This window comes from Archocentrus centrarchus, chromosome 19, assembly GCF_007364275.1.
Source record: "Archocentrus centrarchus isolate MPI-CPG fArcCen1 chromosome 19, fArcCen1, whole genome shotgun sequence".
NCBI lineage: Eukaryota > Metazoa > Chordata > Actinopteri > Cichliformes > Cichlidae > Archocentrus > Archocentrus centrarchus.
In genome coordinates, this window is record NC_044364.1 from 14,832,488 (window position 1) to 14,853,812 (window position 21,325).

The following is a 21,325-nucleotide window of genomic DNA, read 5'->3' on the forward strand; positions in this document are numbered from 1 at the left end:
CTGCCTAAACTCTGCATGCCCTCTCTCCTTCGCTCCCTCCGCTGTGTATTTCATCCCCATGAAGATAAACCTAATCCAGCCCTCTGCTCAGATTCATTTATGTTTAAGATTACCAATATTGGCTGTGGCTGAGTAGCCAGGGGCCAGGATCACATTTCTGGGATGCTGCTTAGCAGGCCAAACTCACTCTGACATTGCCATCAAAATAGTTGATGTGGCAGTTGCAGGCTTTCCTGACTGTGCAGAGCTCACGAACTGCAAAGCAAGGGCAACAGGAGAAATGTCCCACGGTGCCGGCCTGCTGTGCACATCAGGAATACAAGGTGGTGGACATGATGTATTAATCAAGAGGTCGTCATTACTCACGTCTGGATGAATGTGCTGCAAATTAATGGTCACACAGCTGAACTGGGTCACCTAGAATTATTTAAAGGCTCCATTCTGCTTTGCACCATTAGCTTTGAATTTTTTTTTTTTTTTTTATTTAAGAGGTTACTGGGAGGCATCTCTTTGGATCCTGGCAAAGGAATTCTCCTATGGGAATCTTCAATGTGAAAAAAAATGAAAAACAAAAGCAAATAGAAAACATGCTGATGAGAGCTGTTCATCGCTTTAGATAATGGGCTTTAGGGAGAAGATTCCAAAGACCCTCTTTTTTGAGTTTCTGATTTCTGCCTTTCACTTCATCAGTATCAACAGTGGCACACAGTGAATGTTTTTGCTTCTCTGATATGAGAGAATTCTCAGAGACGTCTGTCTTACTCAGATGTAAAGAAACACTTTTGATTATCATGTTAGTTAAGGTGTCATGCTCTTGTGATATCCTTCTGTGGCCACAAAACATTTGCTGCTGCTGGATATTTAAGCTAGGATCCTACAAGAACTGCTTTTCCTTGATTGGCATCTTAGGCGGTAGCTCAACCCTTACACACAGCTCAAAAAAATTAAAGGAACATTTGGAAGCATATCAGATCTCAATGGCAAAAAAAAAATCATGTAGGATATTTATACTGATATGGACCAGTCAGTGTGTTGGGAATTAAAGGTTGCCACATCATTTTATGGAAATGAAAATTATCAACCAACAGAGGGCTGAACTCAAAGACATCCTTAAAATCAAAGTGAAAAAATGATGCAGCAGGCTAGTCCATTTTGCCAAAATTGCATTTCAGTAACTCAGAATGGTACTCAGTAGTTTGTATGGCCTCCACGTGCTTGTACACATGCCTGACATTGGGGAATGCTCCTAATGAGATGAGGCATGGTGCCCTGAGGGATGACCTCCCACATCTAGACCAGGGCATCACCGAGCTCCTGGACAGTCTGAGGTGCAACCTGGTGGCGTCAGATGGACTGAAACATAATGTTCCAGAGATGTTCTATTGGATTTAGGTGATTTAGGAGTGTGGGGGCCAGTCAATGGTATCAATTCCTTCATCCTCCAGGAACTGCCTGCATACTCTCTCCACATGAGGCCCACGACCCAATGCACCAGCATTGGGTCCGACACTGAATCCAAGGATGTATCGCGATACCTAATGGCAGTTAGGGTGCTTTTGCCTAGCCTGTAATGGCCCCCAGACCATCACTGATCCACCACCAAACTGGCCATGCTGAACAGTTTATGCCGATATTGTCTTCATGTAGGCAGATTTTTTTTGTTGTTGTTGTGATTAACGATGTATTCCATTGTCCACGTTCTGTTACCATTTTCTGGCACTCTTTCACAAATGTGGGAATTCTGCATCACACCTATGATGTTCTGGTTGATGGACTACTTCTCCAACTGTTATTTAAAGCCATCAGTGTGTAGCACACATGACTGAATTACAGCCTTTCACAGAACAGAGCTCACACTAAAGTAGACTCCGATGCTTTTAATGTGTGTCACATGGTAATATTCATGTTCATTTAACCAAAACTTGTAATCTCACATGTATCAAAAAGCATGATATACAGCCTCTTGCATCTTAAACATAAAAGCAGCTCCATGCAACTTGTTTAACAGCTTCTTCTACATATCAAGAGGTTACGCTGTGGAAGAGTGCCTTTAATTGTAAAGGGATTAACTGATGCCATCAGTTTCTCCTGTTCCTCTCTAGGCAGATAAAACACATCAATCCTTCACCAAGTGTAATCAGTTTACACAAAAGGAACAGGGGGATGGGAAGCTTCATTTGAATATCAGGCAAGACTGCATGCAGCAAAAATCTGAAGGCTTTCTTATCTGTTAAATATTTGCCATCTACAAATGTAAACAACACGTCCCTTTTCTGTTTCACAAACAGCTCATAAAGGTCAGCAGGAGCTTTGCTCCTTATCACAGCTGTACATTGGTTGTAAGTGATGTAACAACTCCACAAAGATCACTTCAGGAATTCCTAGTACACAACAATTAATTTCAACAGGCCATGGGTGGATGCATTACACATTTGTTTATTCCTGACAAATCAAACTGCCTGCCAGGAGCGGGCGGTTTTTATTTGTCAGGAATCAAACAACCCAAATTCCAATTTTACAGCTGATTTCAGCAAATGATTCAGGAAAGAGGCTGCAGTGTTTTCCTCCAAATCTATTTATGTCCATGCCCAACTGTCAGCCAAGAACGTCTTCATCAGCGAGCATCTCCAAACATTTTCCATCCTGCTGCCGTGTTCATCAAAGACCTGCAACACATAATCAGTGGTGAACTTTCTACTTTAAAGCACCCTAGGATTGCAACTAATGACCATTATTTCATTATTTTTTTTCATTAATTGCTTATACAGTCTCATAAAATTTTGAATAAAGTGAACCTTTAGACAGTACTGCAGAAAAGTCTTGAGCCACCCCTTGATTTTTATATTTTGCTAGGAAAATGGTAAATGGCTACAATGATGTATTGAAACATCCACAAACATTCATGGCAAAGGCCCCGTCCCCCGTGAGTCTATACTGTGTCCTCGGCACATCCAGGAGCAGTTATTCAGCTGATCCGAGTGACATCGAAGGGGAGTGCAGCAGCTCAGAGATGCAGAGTGGAGGAAGGCCATTTAACGACTAAAAACAAATAAAATAATTTTAAAATGAATTCTAAAATGGACAGACAGAGTGCAGTGATGGTAAAACGAGAGTAATATGCTCTCTCTTCCGTGTTCCAGTTAAAAGCTGTGCAGCAGCATTTCGCTCCAGCTGAAGATGAGACAGGGAGGACTAACACCCACATAAAAAGAATTACATCCAACCGAGTTGTGATAAAGGCATGGATTAAAAGTGATCTTTTAACAGAATGTTCTTTATTTACACCAGTTGTCTCAGCTGAAAGAAGCTGGATTTCACTACTGCACTCATCTGACCATCCAATCTAAAGATAACGGTCCATCCTAGAACGTTTAGAGACATACAAGCTTTTAGTTCCTCAAGACTTTTAGAGTCTCTATGGAGTCTCCTTCTGTTTTAGGGGTACACAAACTTGATTATCATCTGCATAACCCTAACCCTAACCCTATCATCTGCATAACCATAGAAGTGAAGGGCAGCAGATACAATAGCAGAGGTCTAACTCTCGAGCCCTGTGGGACCCCACATGACAACAGTAGACACTCAGTGTTGTACCTCCCTCCTGACCTCCTCCCTATATAGTACAACAATTTGAACCAAAGAATTTCAAATTCGGATTCATCAGACCATAAGACTGCTCCCACTGATTTTCAGTCCAGTTCTTGTGTAATTTGGCATACCTCAGCCTTTTCTCACTGTTTCCCTTCCCTAAAAATGGCTTCTTGACAGCCATCCTTTCACTGAGGCCATTTCTGATAAGACTTCAGCGAACAGTAGATGGATCAACTGAAGGGCCAGATGCATCTGTCAGGTCCTGTGTCATGTCTCTCCTGGATTCCCCCCCACCCCCCTATTGCTCAAGACCACTTAAAAAACAAGAAAGTCTGGCTCCATGGAAGCAAAATATAAAGAAATAATGAGTGGCTCGAGACTTTGGCACAGCGTACAGTCCAGGTGGGAGTTTCTATGGGGTTTTCATTTTTTAATGACCACCGTAATGTATGATAACAGTACAGTAACGGACATTTAGGCATACAATATTGATAACAAAGTAACAAGGTGCTTCTTTTCTTACAACTGCCCCTTCTGAGGTTTTTCTGTGTGTGCGTGTGTGTGTGAGAGAGAGTGAGTGAAGCATGTACATCCAGTACCAAAACATTGCACCTAAGGATGAAGTTTTGATGCAGATACTGTACACAGGATCATGGACATGAAATGCCATCATAAGAAGTTATTTTGAGAGAAAAAAAAAATACACACAGGGAGACATTTAATAAGTAATCCTAAGTGACTTACAGCTGTAAGTGGAGCTGCTATAAATGTGTATAGATTTAATTCAATAGGATTCAAACTGGGTCACTCAGCTATTAAAAGTGCAAAGTTAGTTGAGAGCAGTCTGACAGCAGTTTGCCTTTTCCTGGCAAGTACTGAAACTGCTGTTTTGCACTGCAGGCAGCTGCTGCAGAGGTGAAAGAGAGTGTAGAATCTTTTTCAATTAAATGTACACAATAAACAGAGGCAGGCAAATACTCTTAACGGTGACATGCTCAATCTTAGTACAGGATTTATTTTTAGTCTGCATTATAAAGCTTACACCAGCTACTATAAATGACAAATCCCCATCAGCTTCACTTTATATACTAACAGTAAAAAACATTAAGCGTTAAGTGATGCATGAAGGGATTTCACATTGCATGAAAAATAAATTATACAACATTTATAACTCTTGTATAAGCATCCCTTGCCTTCAGTGCTGAAATAAGAGCCTTGACCATCATCTGTGCCTGTGTTATTACTTTATTTTGCACTGTAAAGCTGCATTTGTGAAACAATAACAGTTATCACACACCTCTGCAGTGCTCTTTGGAACATTTTAGCAACCTTTAGCTCATTATTTTTGATTTTATGACCCACCACCTTACAGTTTTGTTTTACTGCTTTCAGTGATGCTTCCAGGCCTAATATGCAGATATACTCAGTGGAAAAAAAAAAACATGAAAATGGACTGGAGCATTTGGCTGCTTAAAAGAAGGAGAAATATGGAACTTAAATTCATCAGGTGGCCACAAACAGAACTCCAAAGGAATGCTAATTTTGCTGGGTGTCATGTAAGCCAGTTTACCCTAACAGTGTGTGTGTGTCAGTCTAATATGGCATATAAATTTAAGGAACAATAGTTGTTGTGTTGGTTCAACACAACAACTAGTTGGTGGTTCAATCCCTGGCTGCTCCAGTCTGCATGCCAAAGTATCCTTGGGCAAGATACTAAACCCCGAGTTGCTCTCTGATGTGTTCATTGGAGTGTGAATATGTGTGAATGTTAGATAGAAAGCACTTAGATATAAAAAAATGTGCTTGTGTGAATAATGATGTGTTACATAAAGCGCCTTGAGTGCTCAGGTAGAGTAGAAAAGCGCTAGATAAGAACCAGCCACTACATTAGGTACACCTTGCTAGCACTCCCTTTTGCCTCCAGTTCTTTGTGGCACAGATTCAACAAGAAACTGGAAACATTCCACTGAGATTTTGGTTCTTATTGACATGCTATCATGCACGTTCATTTCGGTCTTCATATGCAGCATGTTCAGCATTTCCTGACATTTCATAGCTTAAAGAATGATTTTTAAAAAGTAACAGATTGTAACTGGTGATGAAAATCTCTTGCTGCCCCATTTTAAAACCTTACTGTGCAAACTGTACATAAAGTAAACAGCAGCTCTGAATGACTTCTTACTGTTCAAACACTTGAGGCTTTGTGCCTTTCCTCCCTGTGTGAATGCCTCCAGCAGTAAACAGACGTGGACAGCTGCAGGCAGTCTCCAGACTCAGCACTCTGAATGATAAAGAGCTGCTGCAGGGATCACCTGCCTTCTCACCGGAGTCGCATATTAGACGTTTCAAATACTCTAGCCTTGGCTGTCCATCAAGACCGGTTATGCCTATTAGCAACAGAGTGATTAGTGCGAATTTCAGTCAGTGGTGACACACCGCTGGAGAGTCATATCAAACATAAGAGCGTTTAAAAAGGGTGCACGGTCACATTTCACCCTTAATGACATCTAGTTTCAAAATTTTAGCTTTTGTCAAGCAGGATTGTTTGTAGAGCACCTTTCAACTTCCCATGGCCAAGAGTGTTTGACCCAGTGAATAACTTAATACAATTGGATTCAAGCTCGTTAGAGGAATACGTAACATACAAAGTATAAATCTACCTTTTGATATCTCATCGTTGGTTTAAAATATTCTCTGCATCACTCTGTAAAAAGACACTTTTTCTGGATTCACTCTTTAAAAAAGGTACGCTTGAGCAAACTGTGACCTTAAAAAGAAATTAGGCACTTAATTGATTTGATGCATGTTATTAGTCACTTCAAGCATGCAAATCAAACATATCTACTGTATTAAAGGTCATGTCTGTCAGCCATAATCTTTGCAGATGTTAATGGTTTCCATATCAAAAGAAAGCTTAATTTCTAGTTACACTATGAAAAATTCCAAAGTGTGGTTCTGAATATCAAAAGCCAAAATGAAGACTGACATTGATCAAGTAAAACCCATTTTAAAATTGGCTTTTGCATAAGAAAAAGTGGCATGAAATTAACTATGCAAATTGGGCAGGGGCTAAACAATACTTGGTCGAGATAACAAGACTTCAGTTACCAAACATGATATGAATTCTCATCACGGTTCAGTGCACGTTTTAAAAGTGTTGCGGGCTCAACTAAATGATTGCTTTTGCTTTCGCTTCATATAAAATCACAGCTTTTTCTGTCTACACTCCAAACACCACAAGAAAAAAAAAAAAAAGCAAATGGACTGAAAAATAAGTTTTTATCAGCTGGCTTTACACTGCAAAGGCACGTTTTCAGTGGGCGTCCTCTATCGCCCTTCTAAATGCTCATCAGTGCATGTAAGCAAGCACATGCACACATGCCTGCACAGACAGCTAAAATGTGTAACATTTTAATTGAAATCCCAACTCCTCTGCCTCTTTAGATTGTTAGAAATAGAGTCGCAGATCCACAAAGGGAAAGAGGTCACTGGTGACACCAACAGACACAGGGGTCTCATTTATCAGTCTTATTTAAATTGGCTCATGCTAGTCTTGAAATCTTAAGGGTCTAGTTGGACGTTCTCACTGCAGGGGCCATGGAGATGACTAATTAGGCAGAGGGACGTGGCAGAGACAGGAAAAAAATGATGTATATCGGGCAGTGCGTAAGCAAGCTCACCCACACAGACATGCAAAGCCACATTTGACTATGTTCACAGATAAGTCAAAGCATTCTGACCACTCACAGATGAAGCATATACAGTTCTTTATCTTGTGACAATAGGATGTCATTGTGTAGATGTGGTATCATAGCCAATATGCTAGAAAAATAACAGCTTTTTTTTCCTGGCTCAAACTAGGACCTTATGGTCCATTACTGGACATGTTAGCACAAATGGCAAGTACTATAAAGTCTGTGTTACCTTATATGACAGAAATCTGTGGATTTTCTTCTTAATTCTGTCTGCTTGGTTAATAAAATGTCTACAATGCTTGAGTAAATGAAACTTAAATAAACAAAACTGTTATGGCTTTCATTTTACGATTTAGGGGTGCTCTACACAGGAAACGCCTGGTAGAGACCTGAGCAACTATGACAAGGGCCAAGTCATTTTAGCCAGACAACTGGCTCAACTTGGAACCACAGTACAAGCAGCAGTGGTGAGTACCTACTGACAGTGGTCAGAATATGAGCCTTTTAGTGCTCTTGTACAAAAATACTGTCAGCCACCAGTGCTACCCCTCAGCCTCCGTGAGAATCTTTAGGTGGCAAAAAAGCCCTGGAAGCACAAGTTCTTGAGCACACAATTAGAAGGTCACAGAAGATCTTAATACAGTGCACATGGGCCTCAGTGACTTTATTCACCACATCAGTTCTAATTAATAAATACAGTTAGTAAACACATTGCAGTCAATCTGAGTCAGTCTCCACCGATGAGCACAACTTGTCTGCGTCTCGTCCATCTCCAGGGGACTCAACTCAGCGACCCTCTGCAGTCGCAGAGGGTCTGTGTTTTTTTGCAGTTAAATCTTCATCCTGCAACAGCTACATCACTATTTGTGAAGGGATTTCTGAATTTCTGTTAGAGATCTATGAGGTTCTGGCAACTGACTACGATTGGTTGCAGACCTGGTCCCCATCTTTAATTGTAGCAGCACACTGAGAATTCTAATACCAAAGCTAGTATTAAAGAAAGATCAAATTAAGAATTGTCAGAACAAAGTAAGAATTCTAGCAACACATTGAGAATTCTAATGAGACAGCATTTAAACATAAAAATTCTATGAAAGTTAGAGTTCTAAAATTAAACTAAGAATTCAGAGGTTAAAATCAGAATTGTGATGACACAACCAGTTTTCTAAAATGACAAAGATATAGAACTGTGAGAACAAAGTCAGAATTCTACCAACACATTGAGAATTCTAAGCTCAAAGCCAGTATTCAAAGATCATATTCAGAATTGTGAGAACAATGTCTTAAAGCAACCATTTCAAAAGTGACAATATTGTAAGTTCATTCATTTTGGTTATGCCACACTCTTCAAACACTGTTTTTCCTAGTGTGATAGTAGTATTAGGCTCCAGTCACACAAGCCTAGAGACCAGTTGGCGACCCTCATGCAACCACCAATTGTGTGGGAAAAATGTGTGTTCCTCGACTGGTTGGCGAGTCCTTCCTGGAGGTTGCTGGCAGACACAAAGTGAAATTGGTCACACTTTTCACAGGTTCACTACAGCTCAGAGAGTAGTTGGCGAGTATTTGCCTTAAATGCAAATTACAGGCAACCACAGCAATATGCTAGCAAGCACCCTCTTTGTGTCCAATTTCACCTAGCAACTGCCAGCAACCTCCAGGTGGGGAATACACATTTTTCCCTTGAGGCTGAAGGTTACCAGGAGGTCACTGACCGGTCTCTAAGCTTTTTGTGACTAAGGCTTTATTTAAAGATAGACTGCACATTTTTTTCCAGTAACTTTTTATATTATGTAAACAATAGACATAAAGAACATTTACTAAATGATCTATAGAATCTAGTACTTCTTACTTGGACAAGTACACTGTTGAAAACAGATTGAACATTTATTAAATATTAAGCAACTGTAATAATATTAATCTTTTTTTTTAAATGTAATTAAAACTAAATTACAATTTAAATACATTTATTACATGTTTGCTTCCCACATATTAATATTAAATTTGCCAACTTAAATGTTACCCATGTTTCCAAATTTCATGGCATTTCATAGATAATTAATGAATTTATCAAGACAATATCACTGTCTGACACTGAGAGTTATTCTTTCATTGCAGCCTTAATCCAATATGTGCCCGATCTATGCAACTAAGAAGACATATGGCCATTCAAATAAACAGCCAGTCTGGATGTGTTATATTAAAGTCTCAGGACAAATTGTATCTGTCTTCAGTGTCCGTGTCTGGGAATGACGTATGTTTCTTCATGTGTTTTTCAGTACGATCATTAATGGGGACATCTGTGCTTAAACAACCTTTATTATGTCCCTGCCAAAAGAAATACAGAAGCACAGTCTCAATTAATTCAATCAAACTGCAGTGGCTTTGTTATGCTTTCTTTTTGTGCTTAAGAGCAATAGTGTTGGCAATTCCCAGAATTCTCACCCCATCTATTACCTGAGAGAGTGCTGTTATGTTGGATGCAGTCCTGACCCACTAAAAAGCATGCTGTCAAGAGATCTGGGCATGAATAATTAAGCCCCAGGTCCTAGGTATGAAAAGATTTTATTCTAAGACAATGCAACAGTCAGGGTCTGAACAGCTCAGCTGGTTAGTTGATATCCAATAACAAAAACTGCATTTCCCTATCTAATAGTATCTGTGGAAATAGTTCCAAGAGAAAAGACAAAAAAAAAAAAAAAAAAAAAAAAATCATGCCATTGCTGAGATGGGAGGGTGGAAAGCACAGGGCAGCAAAGCTGGCAAACAATAAGTGCCCTTGGTTTTCATCGGTGTAACTTTTTGGCCGCTTGGCGATCAACCTCCTGCATGCCAAACAGAGAGCACTGCCAGCTGAGGGGAAGGCAAAAAAATAAATAAATAAATAAAAAAGCTGTGATGGTTAGAGCAAGTGGCTAAGCTCTGTGTCCAATGTCTGTATTCACTGCCACAGAACTGCCGACTATTGGGATACCGTGTAAACTGTAAATATAAAAAGGATACAAAGACTGTAAATCATTTAAGCTGGATATTTAGTTGAAACTAAATTCCATGTCAGGAAGACAATTTTAACAAGGTGGGACGGGGCATGTGTTGTATCACCTGTTCTTTAACCAGCACTTGGGAAATGAAATCAATTTGCATAGCAGGGGTTTTAACTTGCATTTCTGGATGCAGCAGCAAATTTTGTTTTCTGTGTTGTTTACTGTAGATGACTTTTTTTTTTTAAGGTGGTGAAGCCCATTCTCTTTTAAAACACCCAGCCATGTCACTAATTAACAACAACAAATAGATACACCTTGCTAGTAAGGCATTGGATTCCCCCATTTCTTTCTGAACTTCCTTAATTCTTTGTGGCAGAGATTCAACAAGGTGCTGGAAGCATTCCTCAGATATTTTGGTCCACACTGACAGGATAGTTTCACACTGTTGCTGCAGATTGCATATCCATAATGCCGATCTCCCATTCCATCACCCAAAGGTGCTGTATTGGAATGGGATCTGGTGATTGTGGAGGCCATTGTTTAAGAGATTACTCAACCACTTGCATAGGGTACATCATAGGTGCTACATTGATTCACTGCAGAATTATAAATTAAGCACCATTCTACTGATAGCAGCCATCAGAAGATGGATACATTGAGGTCATAATGAAGTAAGAGATTTTCTACTACTGTAAATTTCCTTATCGTAGACTACTGATGTGTATAAAAGGGCAGTTTTATAAGCTTTTCTTCTTCCTGTACATCTTTCATTTGCCTTGATGTAAATGTGAAAATTATGATTTTATACATTCTAACTCAAATAAGCTCAACTAAACTCAAAAACTGCTGAGATTTTCAATCCTTGACAATAAATGAAATGTCAGATGTTTTAATGTACAATTTTATCTTCAAATACTTATACAGATAAATGCAGCGGAGCAAAAACAAAGAAAGAATATCTGACATATTTTATTCTCCTTTATAAAGAAATACAATGACAACATGACCCAAACTCCATGTAGGAGCTCTGTTCACAATTAAATTATTTGATCGATACAAAATAAAATCTCCCAGCTGTCAACAACAAATCCCTTAGCTTTCAAAAGGAAACCCATCCTATTTTCAAGATCAAGACAAAACTATTCATGAGTGCAGAAGCAGTAAAGATTTCAATGGAAATTCAGCTTTTTTTAATGTTTTTTTTTCCCCATTAAAATGTATTTTGTGTCATTTACTTTGATGTTGGTTCACTCAGATTCCCTCAGAAGAACCAACTCTCTGAAGGCAAAAGTCCCAAAAAGGAAACATGACGGCCTAAAACATCTTAGAATGGATTTACATCTATGTTTCATGTTTGTCTGAAATTTCAAATAATCTGTATGCTGATCCTTTTTTTTCCCATATCAAAGCTTTCTTTGTGGTTTTAGAAATCAATGACTGTGGTTCAGATGCTGGCATTAGAAAAAAAAAAACACTATGCTGCCACCTGCTGGACAGAACCACCAAGACTGCTGCAGTGCAAAGTTAAAAACATGAATTTCTCACCTCAGTATTTGCTCAGCTGTGCATGAGATCAAGAGAAGTTGATGCTCCCTGCAGAGCTGTAGTATCCAGTGCAGTCTGTTGAATACCTCTGGGACAGCTGGACAGTATTCAGCTCAAACTCTCCAAAACAATGAGCACCAAATTTCTGTAAAGAAAACAGTAAATTTGTAAACAGCGCTGCTTCAGATAATGCTGCAACAGCAAATCAGCATAACTTCAAACATTCAGCACTGTGTTAAAAAAGTTAAAAAGCGCTTGTCAAATTCTACTGTGAAAACAAGATGAGCTGTCACAAACATGGTGATGCCATATTTATAGGTGACTCAGTGTTTGGCTGGCACCTTTGTGTTACTTTCAGAGTAAAGAACAGCAACAACAATGTTGTTATTCAAACAAAAAAAACCTTCTCTGCACCATAGAGGGAAGGAAGCTGACAGAGTTTTTCATCTGCAGTGTCACATTTCAGGTGTCACTCAAAAAACAAAAAACAAAAAAACAAACAAACAAACAACTGCAGCAGGAAGATTTTGCAGCATGACTCTGACAAGTGCTTCTTAAACAACACAATCAATCAATCAACACTCTCCTCTTTGAGCTATGCAGGCGTGTTATTGTTCACCCAAAATAACAGTTGGTAATAAAATGCACTTTAAGTACTGTACCCTAAATATTTCTACCAAAATAACAGGTTTTCAGTAGTCTATATTTTAGCATTATCAATGCTAAAATAACAATATTGATTTCAGACTGTAAGTTCTGTCTAAAATCTTAAGACAAAACTGACTCTGAGTGTAATTATTACGAAACAACAACGAGTGATTCTATTTTTTTAAAACTGCAAAGTCCCATAATATCCACGATCTAAGTGTCTCACAATGGCTCATAATGACATTTAGACACCTATGCTAAACAGCATTTGCTCTACTGATGTTATCAGGCTGTTGTTCAAGAGCAATAGGTATTCCATACATTTTTACATGAATCTCCCCAACATTCATATGTCATCAGCACCAAAAAAAATCAATGATAATCTCCAATTTCAGGTTTCTTTGCTGTTTCACCAATTAACTGATAGGATCTCATTGGACTCAAAATGCACTGGACAAGTCAACCACAGCTGGAAACAGTTGCATCAGTTGGGTGGTGTAATATTGCTGCAAGTTCCTAAACATAGCAATCAAGATCCTCTAAAAATGACTTACATCTTGACAAGATGTAGTTCATTTCTTTATATGTTTCAGATTTTTTTATAAACATGTCCATGCAGTATATACGCTAAATTCTAACACTTGATTTTCACAGAATTTTTCTCATTGAAATTGTGCACATTATGTTATTATGGTAAAAACTATTTTAGAATGGGCTTTCTGGACTGTGGGAAGGCACAAGGAGAACATGCAAGCTCCACACAGAAAGGCCCCGAGCCAACAAGGAGACTCAAAGTAGCAATCTTCTTGCTGTTGGGTGACAGTACTAATCACTGCACCACCATGCCACCCAGTTCTGCTGTCATACTGTTATTAACAGCAGTCAAGATGTGAGTGTGTCTTAATCCAACAGCAGTACATTTCTGCTAACCTTTAGTATGTTTCTGGCATCAAAAGCCTCTCTTTCACTGACGGTTTGTCTTCCTCCAGCGCACGTATCTTCCACTGTAAAAACACCAGCGTGCAAACAACAAGCTGATCAATGAAGCACAGAGCAAACAGATACCGATAGGTTATCTCAGTGAGAAACTAACATGTTTACTTGAACCTGCCAGTTGTATTACAACAGTACAAGCAAAATGAAGGACATTTAGTTAGTAAAATAAGTTTGTGAAATAGGGACTAAGAAGATGAAAAACATTTCAATTTTAATAGGGCTTATCCATATGGTGGTAAACATGGTCAGCAGTGGCACAGCCTCTGTGCTATGTTGTTGGTAAGCCCAGTACAAATTTGAGAACTGCTCCTGGACTTGATCCATGTCCAAAATGAATGAAGCCATTGTCAGAGTACTTGGAAAACATGCAGCTCGGAGCACGTAAACAGAGCTGTGGCCAAACAGAGAACTGCCTCCCCGATTCCTCTCTGCACAAATTTGTTGTCGTAATTGTCCAAGACTCAGCTTTGTCGTCACTGCAGCTACAGTCCAAGCCAAAAGATAACAAGGGGAAATTGGCAAATATGCACAGGGAAGGAGCAAATCAATATGGTCTCAGCAAGTCAATCACTTCTCTTCTGTGTCTTCACGCTAGATAGGCTATCATGTGCATGTTTTTGTCTTTACCTGTGGAGTCCTTTCTGAACAGAGTGTTCATCACAGTGCCATGTAGCTTCACTCTGTCCCACTCTCTGACCATCAGCCCAGCAGAGACAAAATGCTCTACCAGTCTGTCTGCAATCACCTGCAACCTAAAGTGCGGTGGCATTAAAACAGAGCAGAGATTAAAGGATTCAATTTAAACAGCAAAATGTTCAATTTTTAAATGTTATTTAACTTTTCACTGATGTACTAACTTGTCAGATGCATCTTTCACATTGACCTTGGCATACAAAACATCCACCATGGCTGGGTCATCATTCATGTACTCTATGCCTGTCACCTCTAGTAGCAGAGGTTTTCCTTCAGTGATGTCTCTAATGAAAAACAGCACAAAGAGGATCATTGTAGTGCAACACAAACTATATTTTTTCATATGTTTTACATGGAAGTTTGGAAAATATTATAGGCTACAGCACATCTGTCTGTGTATGTTCAACAGAGTTAGCTTATCACACAAGGAAATGAAGGTAATTAAGTGCTGTACAATGACACAAGTTCTACTATTAAAAGATAAGGCTGGAAATACTCACTCAGCAAATCCCATAAATAAACCAAACCAATAATGCAATAATGCAGCCCACACATTAGTCAAGATGTAAAATCAGGAAATACATATACATTTACCAGCCACTTTATAAAGGCAGTTCAACTTATTGTTAGCACAAACATCTAATCAGCCAATCACAAGGCAGCAACTCAGTCAAGACAGCCTGCTGAAGTTCAAACTGAGCATCAGAGCAGGGAAGAAAGATGATTAATAAAAAAACCTTTGTTAAAATGAGTCCTTTTCATTCTCTGGTTGTCAGGGAGGCACTAATACTCACCTTTATATCAAAAAGGATTGACTATTGTAATACTCTACTGCCTGGTCTATCCAAAAATGTTATAAATCAACTATAAATCATGAACCAGAAAGAGAGAACAAACTGCATTAATTTAAAAGTCCTACACAGGATGCCTTCCAGTGTATATATTTATTTTTAAATTATTTTACTTGTTTTTGGTATTGGTCTTGCTCCAGCACACATGCCTTATATGCTTGGAAAATATGAACCAATATAGTCAATTGGGAGGAATCTGCTAGTCAGTCCAAAGCAAATGGTAAAAGCTTTTGGCGACAGTTTAACAGAGCACCTAATAACAGCTAGAAGAAATTATAGTCTTTTTAAATCAATCACTATATGTTTTGTTCAAATGTATTCCTTTTAGTTTGTTTTGCATTTTTATTTTTCTTAATTTATTACTTATTTTAGATCACTTATTTTTAGCATTTCACTGTATTTCAGGGTATTTTTTTTAACAGTCATACCCTGAAATATTTTTATTATAATAAATTGTTCAAGCCTTACCTGATGAAGTTTTGACACTCCTGGAGATGTTCACATGCTCTTCTCACTTCCACTTCATTTAATAGAGCCAGGGTGCCAACTGTCAGGTGAAGCTTTGCAGGGTTCTGAAAGATGCTTTCCTCTACTCCATGATCCTGCACAATGTGGATCGTGTTAATGATGTAACATGCTCTCCTTAAACGATACATAGCCACCACCGCCCCTCACTGTCACCAGTCATAATTTGGTTCCTTTTTGCAGAAGCTTACCTGTGAACACTGCTCCAGCACCTTGTCTTTAAATCTCAGGAATCCCTCTTGAATTTTGGAATCATTTAGAGGGAATGACAAAAAGTGCGTAAAGGGCTGCTTCTTCCGAAAGCTCTCAACAAGCACCTCGACTCGAGTGACAGCAGATGAAACTGCAGCTTTGCTGGAACCTGTAATGACTGTCAGACAAAGAGAGGCAGTGAAGAGAAAATCTTTTGCTCTCTGGTCAGTTTTTAAGTGACCACATTTGCTCTTAAACCCCACCAATCTGCCCTTCCACTCCTGGTTTTGGGATGCTGATAGATGTCTTCGTGTCAGACTCCAGACGTCTACGCGTTTCTCCTTTTTTCCCAATGATATATCTGTAGAACAAAAATGAAAAGAAAGAAACAGACAGACATTATGTTGCTTACAAACAGAACCTCTTATTACATTCAGAAAGTGTAAGGTTAACAACAACCAAACCATGCGCAAACTGTCTATGACCCACTTGTAAAGAACACTTGGGACATCAATGGCACAGCGGTATCCTTTATCAGTCTGTTCAATGACGTGGGCATCACAGGTTTCATCTTCTGCAAGCTCTTCACTCTCTAGAAACAATATATTTTAATAAAAAAAATTGTGGCTCCAATCTGACAGCTTTATCTGGAGTTTCTTACAAATATATATTTCGGCTGTGATAGGTCTCGACTTACCTGATGGTCCCATGAAAGGAAACTCTTCCTCTTCTTCATAATGCTCTTCCTTAATTATATTCCTACGGTATATTCTTCCATTTATATTTATAAGAGGTGGACGTAAGACATCCATTCTGGTACACTGGCTAGCGTTAGCAAACCTATGCAAATCTAACAACAGAAACGACGGTTCAGGCGACGCTGACGTCACTTTGGCAACAAAATTGCTAATAGGTAATATACTAGTGGGCCAGCTAAGCAAAAAGATTAGTATAAAATAACTAAGTTTGTCTTTCGAAACTTATTTAGCTAGCTAGTTGTAACACACGTCCTGGTTAGTGACGTTAATGTGTCGAAATTTGTTTTAGTAGATCTACAAAAGTAACTGAAAGACCATTAGGCGACAGAGGAACTAGGTGAGCCATCCAGATGATTGTATAATCTGCGATACCACAACGCTGTCGCTACGAACGTAAAATGCGGTCTCTGTCGTAAACTACTGGTTAGACATCTGAAAAATAACAAAAAACTGTGTCGCTTTTAAGTTGTTGTATATACTGTGAGATCGGCGGTAAGTTGTACTTTTAAATGAAAATAGAGACTTATTACCATACTGTATCTATTAATATTTATGTTAGGTGGTTGCTGTCTACATTAGTGTACGCAGAGTAGTTAGCTTTCTTGCTAGCAATGTTGTCCAATTAAATCTAGGAAAACAGTCCCAACGTAGTCCCTGCCGGTTGATTTGGATATGTAACAGTCTTTGTGATTACTAAAACCGTGTCACTGTGTCTGTGTTTGACAATAACAACAGTTATTGTTGTTGTGTGTGTGTCGTTTAAAGTTTATCGAGGCAATGGCCGCGTCTTCTTCGTCCTCTTCTGCGGGAGGAGTGAGCGGCAGCTCCGTGACTGGCTCCGGATTCAGTGCTTCCGAGCTCATCCCACCAAGGAAAGTCCTCTACACGTATCCAAAAGGGGCAGGTGAAATGATGGAAGGTACGATGAAGGGAAAAAAACAAAAACAAAACAGATTAAAGTACTTGTATAAGACCTGTTCATGTACTGCTCAGTAGGAACTAGATGTGGACATCATACTGTATATAATAGTAGGATATTTGCAACATATACTACATTAGCACTCTTTTAAGCACAGGCATAACTGTGTGATAGATATTTTTTGAGCCCTTACTAACACCTTGTACCAGAGCAAACACAGTCAGTATCTCACATTCTTTCTCTCTCTCTCTCTCTCTCTCTCTCTCTCTCTCTCTCTCTCTCACACACTCACACACACACACACACACACACACACACACACACACACACACACACACACACACACACTAATGTCATATAGCAATAATCAATATCATACTACCATTCCATACTTTAATCAACACCACAGCCAACAACTGCATTCGCAGTTCTGGGAAATGGACACATGTATCTATGCTTATGCTAAAAACTCATACCATCTTTTTCAATCAAGTTGCCACAAGCCCTAAAGCTTATTTAGTCATCATCCGCAAATTACAGAGTTTAAGGTCAGGAAGTATTTCCCAGCATGCCCCTCTGACATCAGAATTTTTCAGAAAAGGTGCATATTTTAATCAACGGAGTGTAGAATCATTGAGTAAATATTTGCAGAGCTAAAATTCAATTCATAAGGAAAATGTATACTGCATAAATAAAGTCAAGCTTTGTTTCACAAGGCAGAACCATGACTTAAACATATTAGTGGAACTCTTATCTGTCTGATTTAGTGTAACACTGTGAATCTATTCATTGTGTGTAATAGGGAAGGTCTATTTGGTAGTTATGTTGGCTTGGTGCCACTGACCTTCTGGGCCTCACTGACCTGTCAGATGCTGTGCCTTTGTTTTTAAACCATTAATACTGAGAAAGCAGTGAGAAAGATTTGTTAGTATGAGGCAGATTGTGCCTCTTGTCTTCAAAATAAAGAAGTTTCTCTTTGGATATAGGCAACAAAATGGGCCTCTGGTTCCCTGAGGCTCTTGCTCTTTGGCTGTAGGGGCTCTATTTGAGACCCCACTCTTCCTTCTCTAAGGCTAGGCACACAGTTATCATTGGAATGTGTGTCCTTGGGTCTTCAGTACTCTTGGGGGGCTGCAGATGACCTGGGTCTCCTGGATCTTTCTCCGTCTGCCTCTGGCATTTGGGGGGGCATTCTTGCAGCTTTTCACCTTCATCAAGTTCATTTCATGACAAACACACAGATACTCACACACACACACTCAAACAATACAGTAACATCATGTTTGTTTGTGTCCATTTTTCCCCTCTCTTTTAGGTGCTGTTTTCTTTTTTAATGTGTTTTGTTTTAGATTGCAGTCAGCAGTTGGTGACCCATTGTGTCTTACTTGTGCTTTCTTGCTTTATACTTTGTTTTTTGTTTTCCTATAGAGAATCTATAGACTTCCTATTGACAAAGTAAATGTGTTTGGCATAACCGAGCATTCAGATCATAATTCTTCTTGCTAAAGGTGCAGGACAGGACAGGAGAAATAAAAAAGAAAAAGAAAAAAAATCCTTGAGCCATAAAGTGAGCGAATCCTGTGGTTCTGTTATCCTGTGAGGGGCATTTTGATAGCATGGTTAGGACTGTAGTTTTCTCCCCTTTTAGGGAAGGGTCCCTGCAAATCATCAGAGTTGTTGAGTGTTCATTTTAAAAGCATTTGTGATGCAACGAAAGGGGTCTCTTTCCAGGTTGAAGATGAAAAAATGTAATGGCAGATGTTTGGTTTTCATTAGCATATCTGTGTCACATGAAAAATGACAAAATATGGCTGGAATGGAGGAAAAAAAAAAGGGTTTTCTTTCTTTTACCTCCCATATTTCCCATGTAACACCTAATGATCCATTTGAAACATGTCTGAATCTGTACAAGCTAGTTTAGTCCTTCAAATTCAGCATTCAACATGCGCCTTGAGAGATGCTCTTCTGCATACCTTATAGCGAGTGGTTGTTTTTAGTTACTGTTGTCTTCCAAATACAAATCACCTTTCCTCTTTGTTCTGATGCTCAGTTTGAACTTCAATGCATTTAAACACATAGACATATTTAAGACGACCTACTGAAGTTCAAACTGATGCTCAGTTTGAACTTCAGTAGGTCGTCTTAAATATGTCTATGTGTTTAAATGCATTGATTTGCTGCCATGTGATTGGCTGATTTAGATATAAGATGAGATTAGATAAGGTTTTAGTGATCCCACGATGGGGAAATTTGCGCATTACCGATAAATCTGATAAATCTGTATACAGCATACACAGTATGCATTATGGGTGGAGGAATGTAAATAAATATAAATGTATATGTAATGTATGTAAAGGTACACTGTGTGCATAAAGTGATGGCAGTGGAGGTAAAGTGTCCAAGTGACTCATGACATCATGATGTGTTATGCAGTCTAATGCATCATGATGTTTTTTGCTGTTGTTATTCTCATGCCATAAATATGTGAAGTATTTCAAAGATCTCTGGAGAACACCGAGGCTTCAGTTGGAATTCTTCACTTGCTTGAATTTTTTTATTTATTTAACTTATTTGTGTTTCTTTTTAGATGGCTCTGACAGATTCCTATGCGAGTCTGTATTCAGCTACCAGGTTGCCTCAACACTGAAACAGGTTAAACACGGTAAGTCTGGAACAGCATTTGCATAACGGTGCATTTATCCTGTTTGATCGTATAGAAACAGACACACTAATGAGGAATGTCTGCTCTTACAGATCAGCAAGTGTCTCGAATGGAGAAACTCGCGAGCTTGGTGGAGGAGCTGGAGGCAGATGAGTGGCGGTATAAACCTATTGAGCAGCTATTGGGATTTACACCATCTTAAATAAACAAGCTGTGTTTGTTTTTTGGTTATTAAGTCAGCCAAACAGAAGGAAAATTTAACTTTTGTTTTCTTTTTTTTTCAAGTTATAAATTATATTCCTTCTTTATTCTGTATCTTGTGTAAAAGTGTTATCTGGAGAGCCCAGATGTGAGATGTGTCACTTTACCTTTGTATGTTTGAGTTTTTTTTAAAACCGCTTATTACATTACACCCTAAATACAGTACATTGCACATACTAAATAAAACCTTGTCAACAACATTCTTATAAGTGAATAATTACGCAATTCAGTGTTGTAATGGATGTTGCATCTGCTTTAGCCTATTAAAGGTGGTTCTGCCATTGAAATCTGCTATTATGTTGATGCAAATAATATATTTGGTAATAAAGCCCTTGAACAGAAGCATTGTGTTTCCAAATGGTTGCAGTGTAACTCATAAATGTGAAAGTCTGCTGCCTCCTTTCTGTGTAGGTCCCTTCTCCAGCAGCAGCAGCAGCAGCTGGAACAAAACAAAGAGAGCTTTAAATAAAATCCGACTTGGGACATTCTTCATGCTAGTTGCTGTTTGTTTTGTTCGGTGGTGTGTAGTTTGTCCAAATCTACCTCACTGAGCTAAGTTTTGTAACATCCAGGTTAGTAAAGCTTTTGAACCGCTCTTTCCGTAATATTAAATAGTTTTATCTAGCTTTTGTTTAAAATGTACTCTGTCTCTGTTACTTGAATGAGCTCAAGTCTGAAACTTATCAATGCCATCATTTTCTGTGCCACTTTTCTTCTGTGGTGACGGTGAGAAAACATGCAAATCTTGGTGTTTTCCTCAGTGAATGACTGTCTTCAAACAAGTCAAGGGTGGGAGTGAACAGTGTGTACTGTACTGAATGTCTCAGGACAACCCTGAAAAAAACAGGACACACCGCTGGCTGGAGCTTAAATTTCCTTTTTTAATTTGTTTCACGGCACCCTTTCTAAGAATCCAATTAACAAGTGATTTCTCATAGTTTTCACTGTTTACACTAAAGCTTCTTACTCCACCCCCACCCAGGCACCCACTAAAGCTTTCTGATA

The 21,325-nt window shown here is 38.9% G+C and overlaps 2 protein-coding genes across 5 annotated transcripts; one reads left to right on the forward strand and one right to left on the reverse strand.

Annotated features, from left to right (window-relative positions):
* Window positions 1-1,862: 1,862 nt before the first annotated feature.
* Window positions 1,863-17,119, reverse strand: ascc1 (activating signal cointegrator 1 complex subunit 1). Of its 3 annotated transcripts, none has more exons than XM_030755228.1 (10): window positions 16,418-17,119; window positions 16,210-16,312; window positions 15,984-16,081; window positions 15,720-15,898; window positions 15,472-15,605; window positions 14,317-14,436; window positions 14,087-14,211; window positions 13,394-13,467; window positions 11,816-11,960; window positions 1,863-2,666 (listed from the first exon to the last, which is right to left on the reverse strand). In XM_030755228.1, the coding sequence occupies exons 1-9, from the start codon at window positions 16,530-16,532 to the stop codon at window positions 11,844-11,846; spliced, it is 1,065 nt and encodes a 354-aa protein (XP_030611088.1). In that variant the 5' UTR covers window positions 16,533-17,119; the 3' UTR covers window positions 1,863-2,666; window positions 11,816-11,843. The 3 variants fall into 3 exon arrangements, with proteins under 3 accessions (XP_030611088.1, XP_030611089.1, XP_030611087.1); XM_030755229.1 differs by lacking the exon at window positions 1,863-2,666 and adding an exon at window positions 9,986-10,139; XM_030755227.1 differs by lacking the exons at window positions 1,863-2,666; window positions 11,816-11,960; window positions 13,394-13,467 and adding an exon at window positions 13,496-13,941.
* Window positions 16,822-20,810, forward strand: anapc16 (anaphase promoting complex subunit 16). 2 transcript variants are annotated; one of them, XM_030755230.1, is made up of 4 exons: window positions 16,822-16,970; window positions 17,244-17,397; window positions 19,985-20,059; window positions 20,152-20,810. In XM_030755230.1, the coding sequence occupies exons 2-4, from the start codon at window positions 17,256-17,258 to the stop codon at window positions 20,259-20,261; spliced, it is 327 nt and encodes a 108-aa protein (XP_030611090.1). In that variant the 5' UTR covers window positions 16,822-16,970; window positions 17,244-17,255; the 3' UTR covers window positions 20,262-20,810. The 2 variants fall into 2 exon arrangements, with proteins under 2 accessions (XP_030611090.1, XP_030611091.1); XM_030755231.1 differs by having other exon boundaries at window positions 16,833-16,970; window positions 17,214-17,397.
* The last annotated feature ends 515 nt before the right edge of the window (window positions 20,811-21,325 follow it).

Coding starts and splice junctions, on each gene's coding strand:
- ascc1 (XM_030755227.1), bottom strand. CDS start 16,532: ATGGATGTCTTACGTCCACCTCTTATAAATATAAATGGAAGAATATAC. Junction 14,437..15,471: donor GAGTGTCAAAACTTCATCAG/GTAAGGCTTGAA, acceptor GTTTTTCATTAG/AGACATCACTGAAGGAAAAC. Junction 14,212..14,316: donor GTGAAAGATGCATCTGACAA/GTTAGTACATCA, acceptor ACCGCACTTTAG/GTTGCAGGTGATTGCAGACA.
- anapc16 (XM_030755230.1), top strand. CDS start 17,256: ATGGCCGCGTCTTCTTCGTCCTCTTCTGCGGGAGGAGTGAGCGGCAGC. Junction 17,398..19,984: donor GGCAGGTGAAATGATGGAAG/GTACGATGAAGG, acceptor GTTTCTTTTTAG/ATGGCTCTGACAGATTCCTA. Junction 20,060..20,151: donor ACTGAAACAGGTTAAACACG/GTAAGTCTGGAA, acceptor CTGCTCTTACAG/ATCAGCAAGTGTCTCGAATG.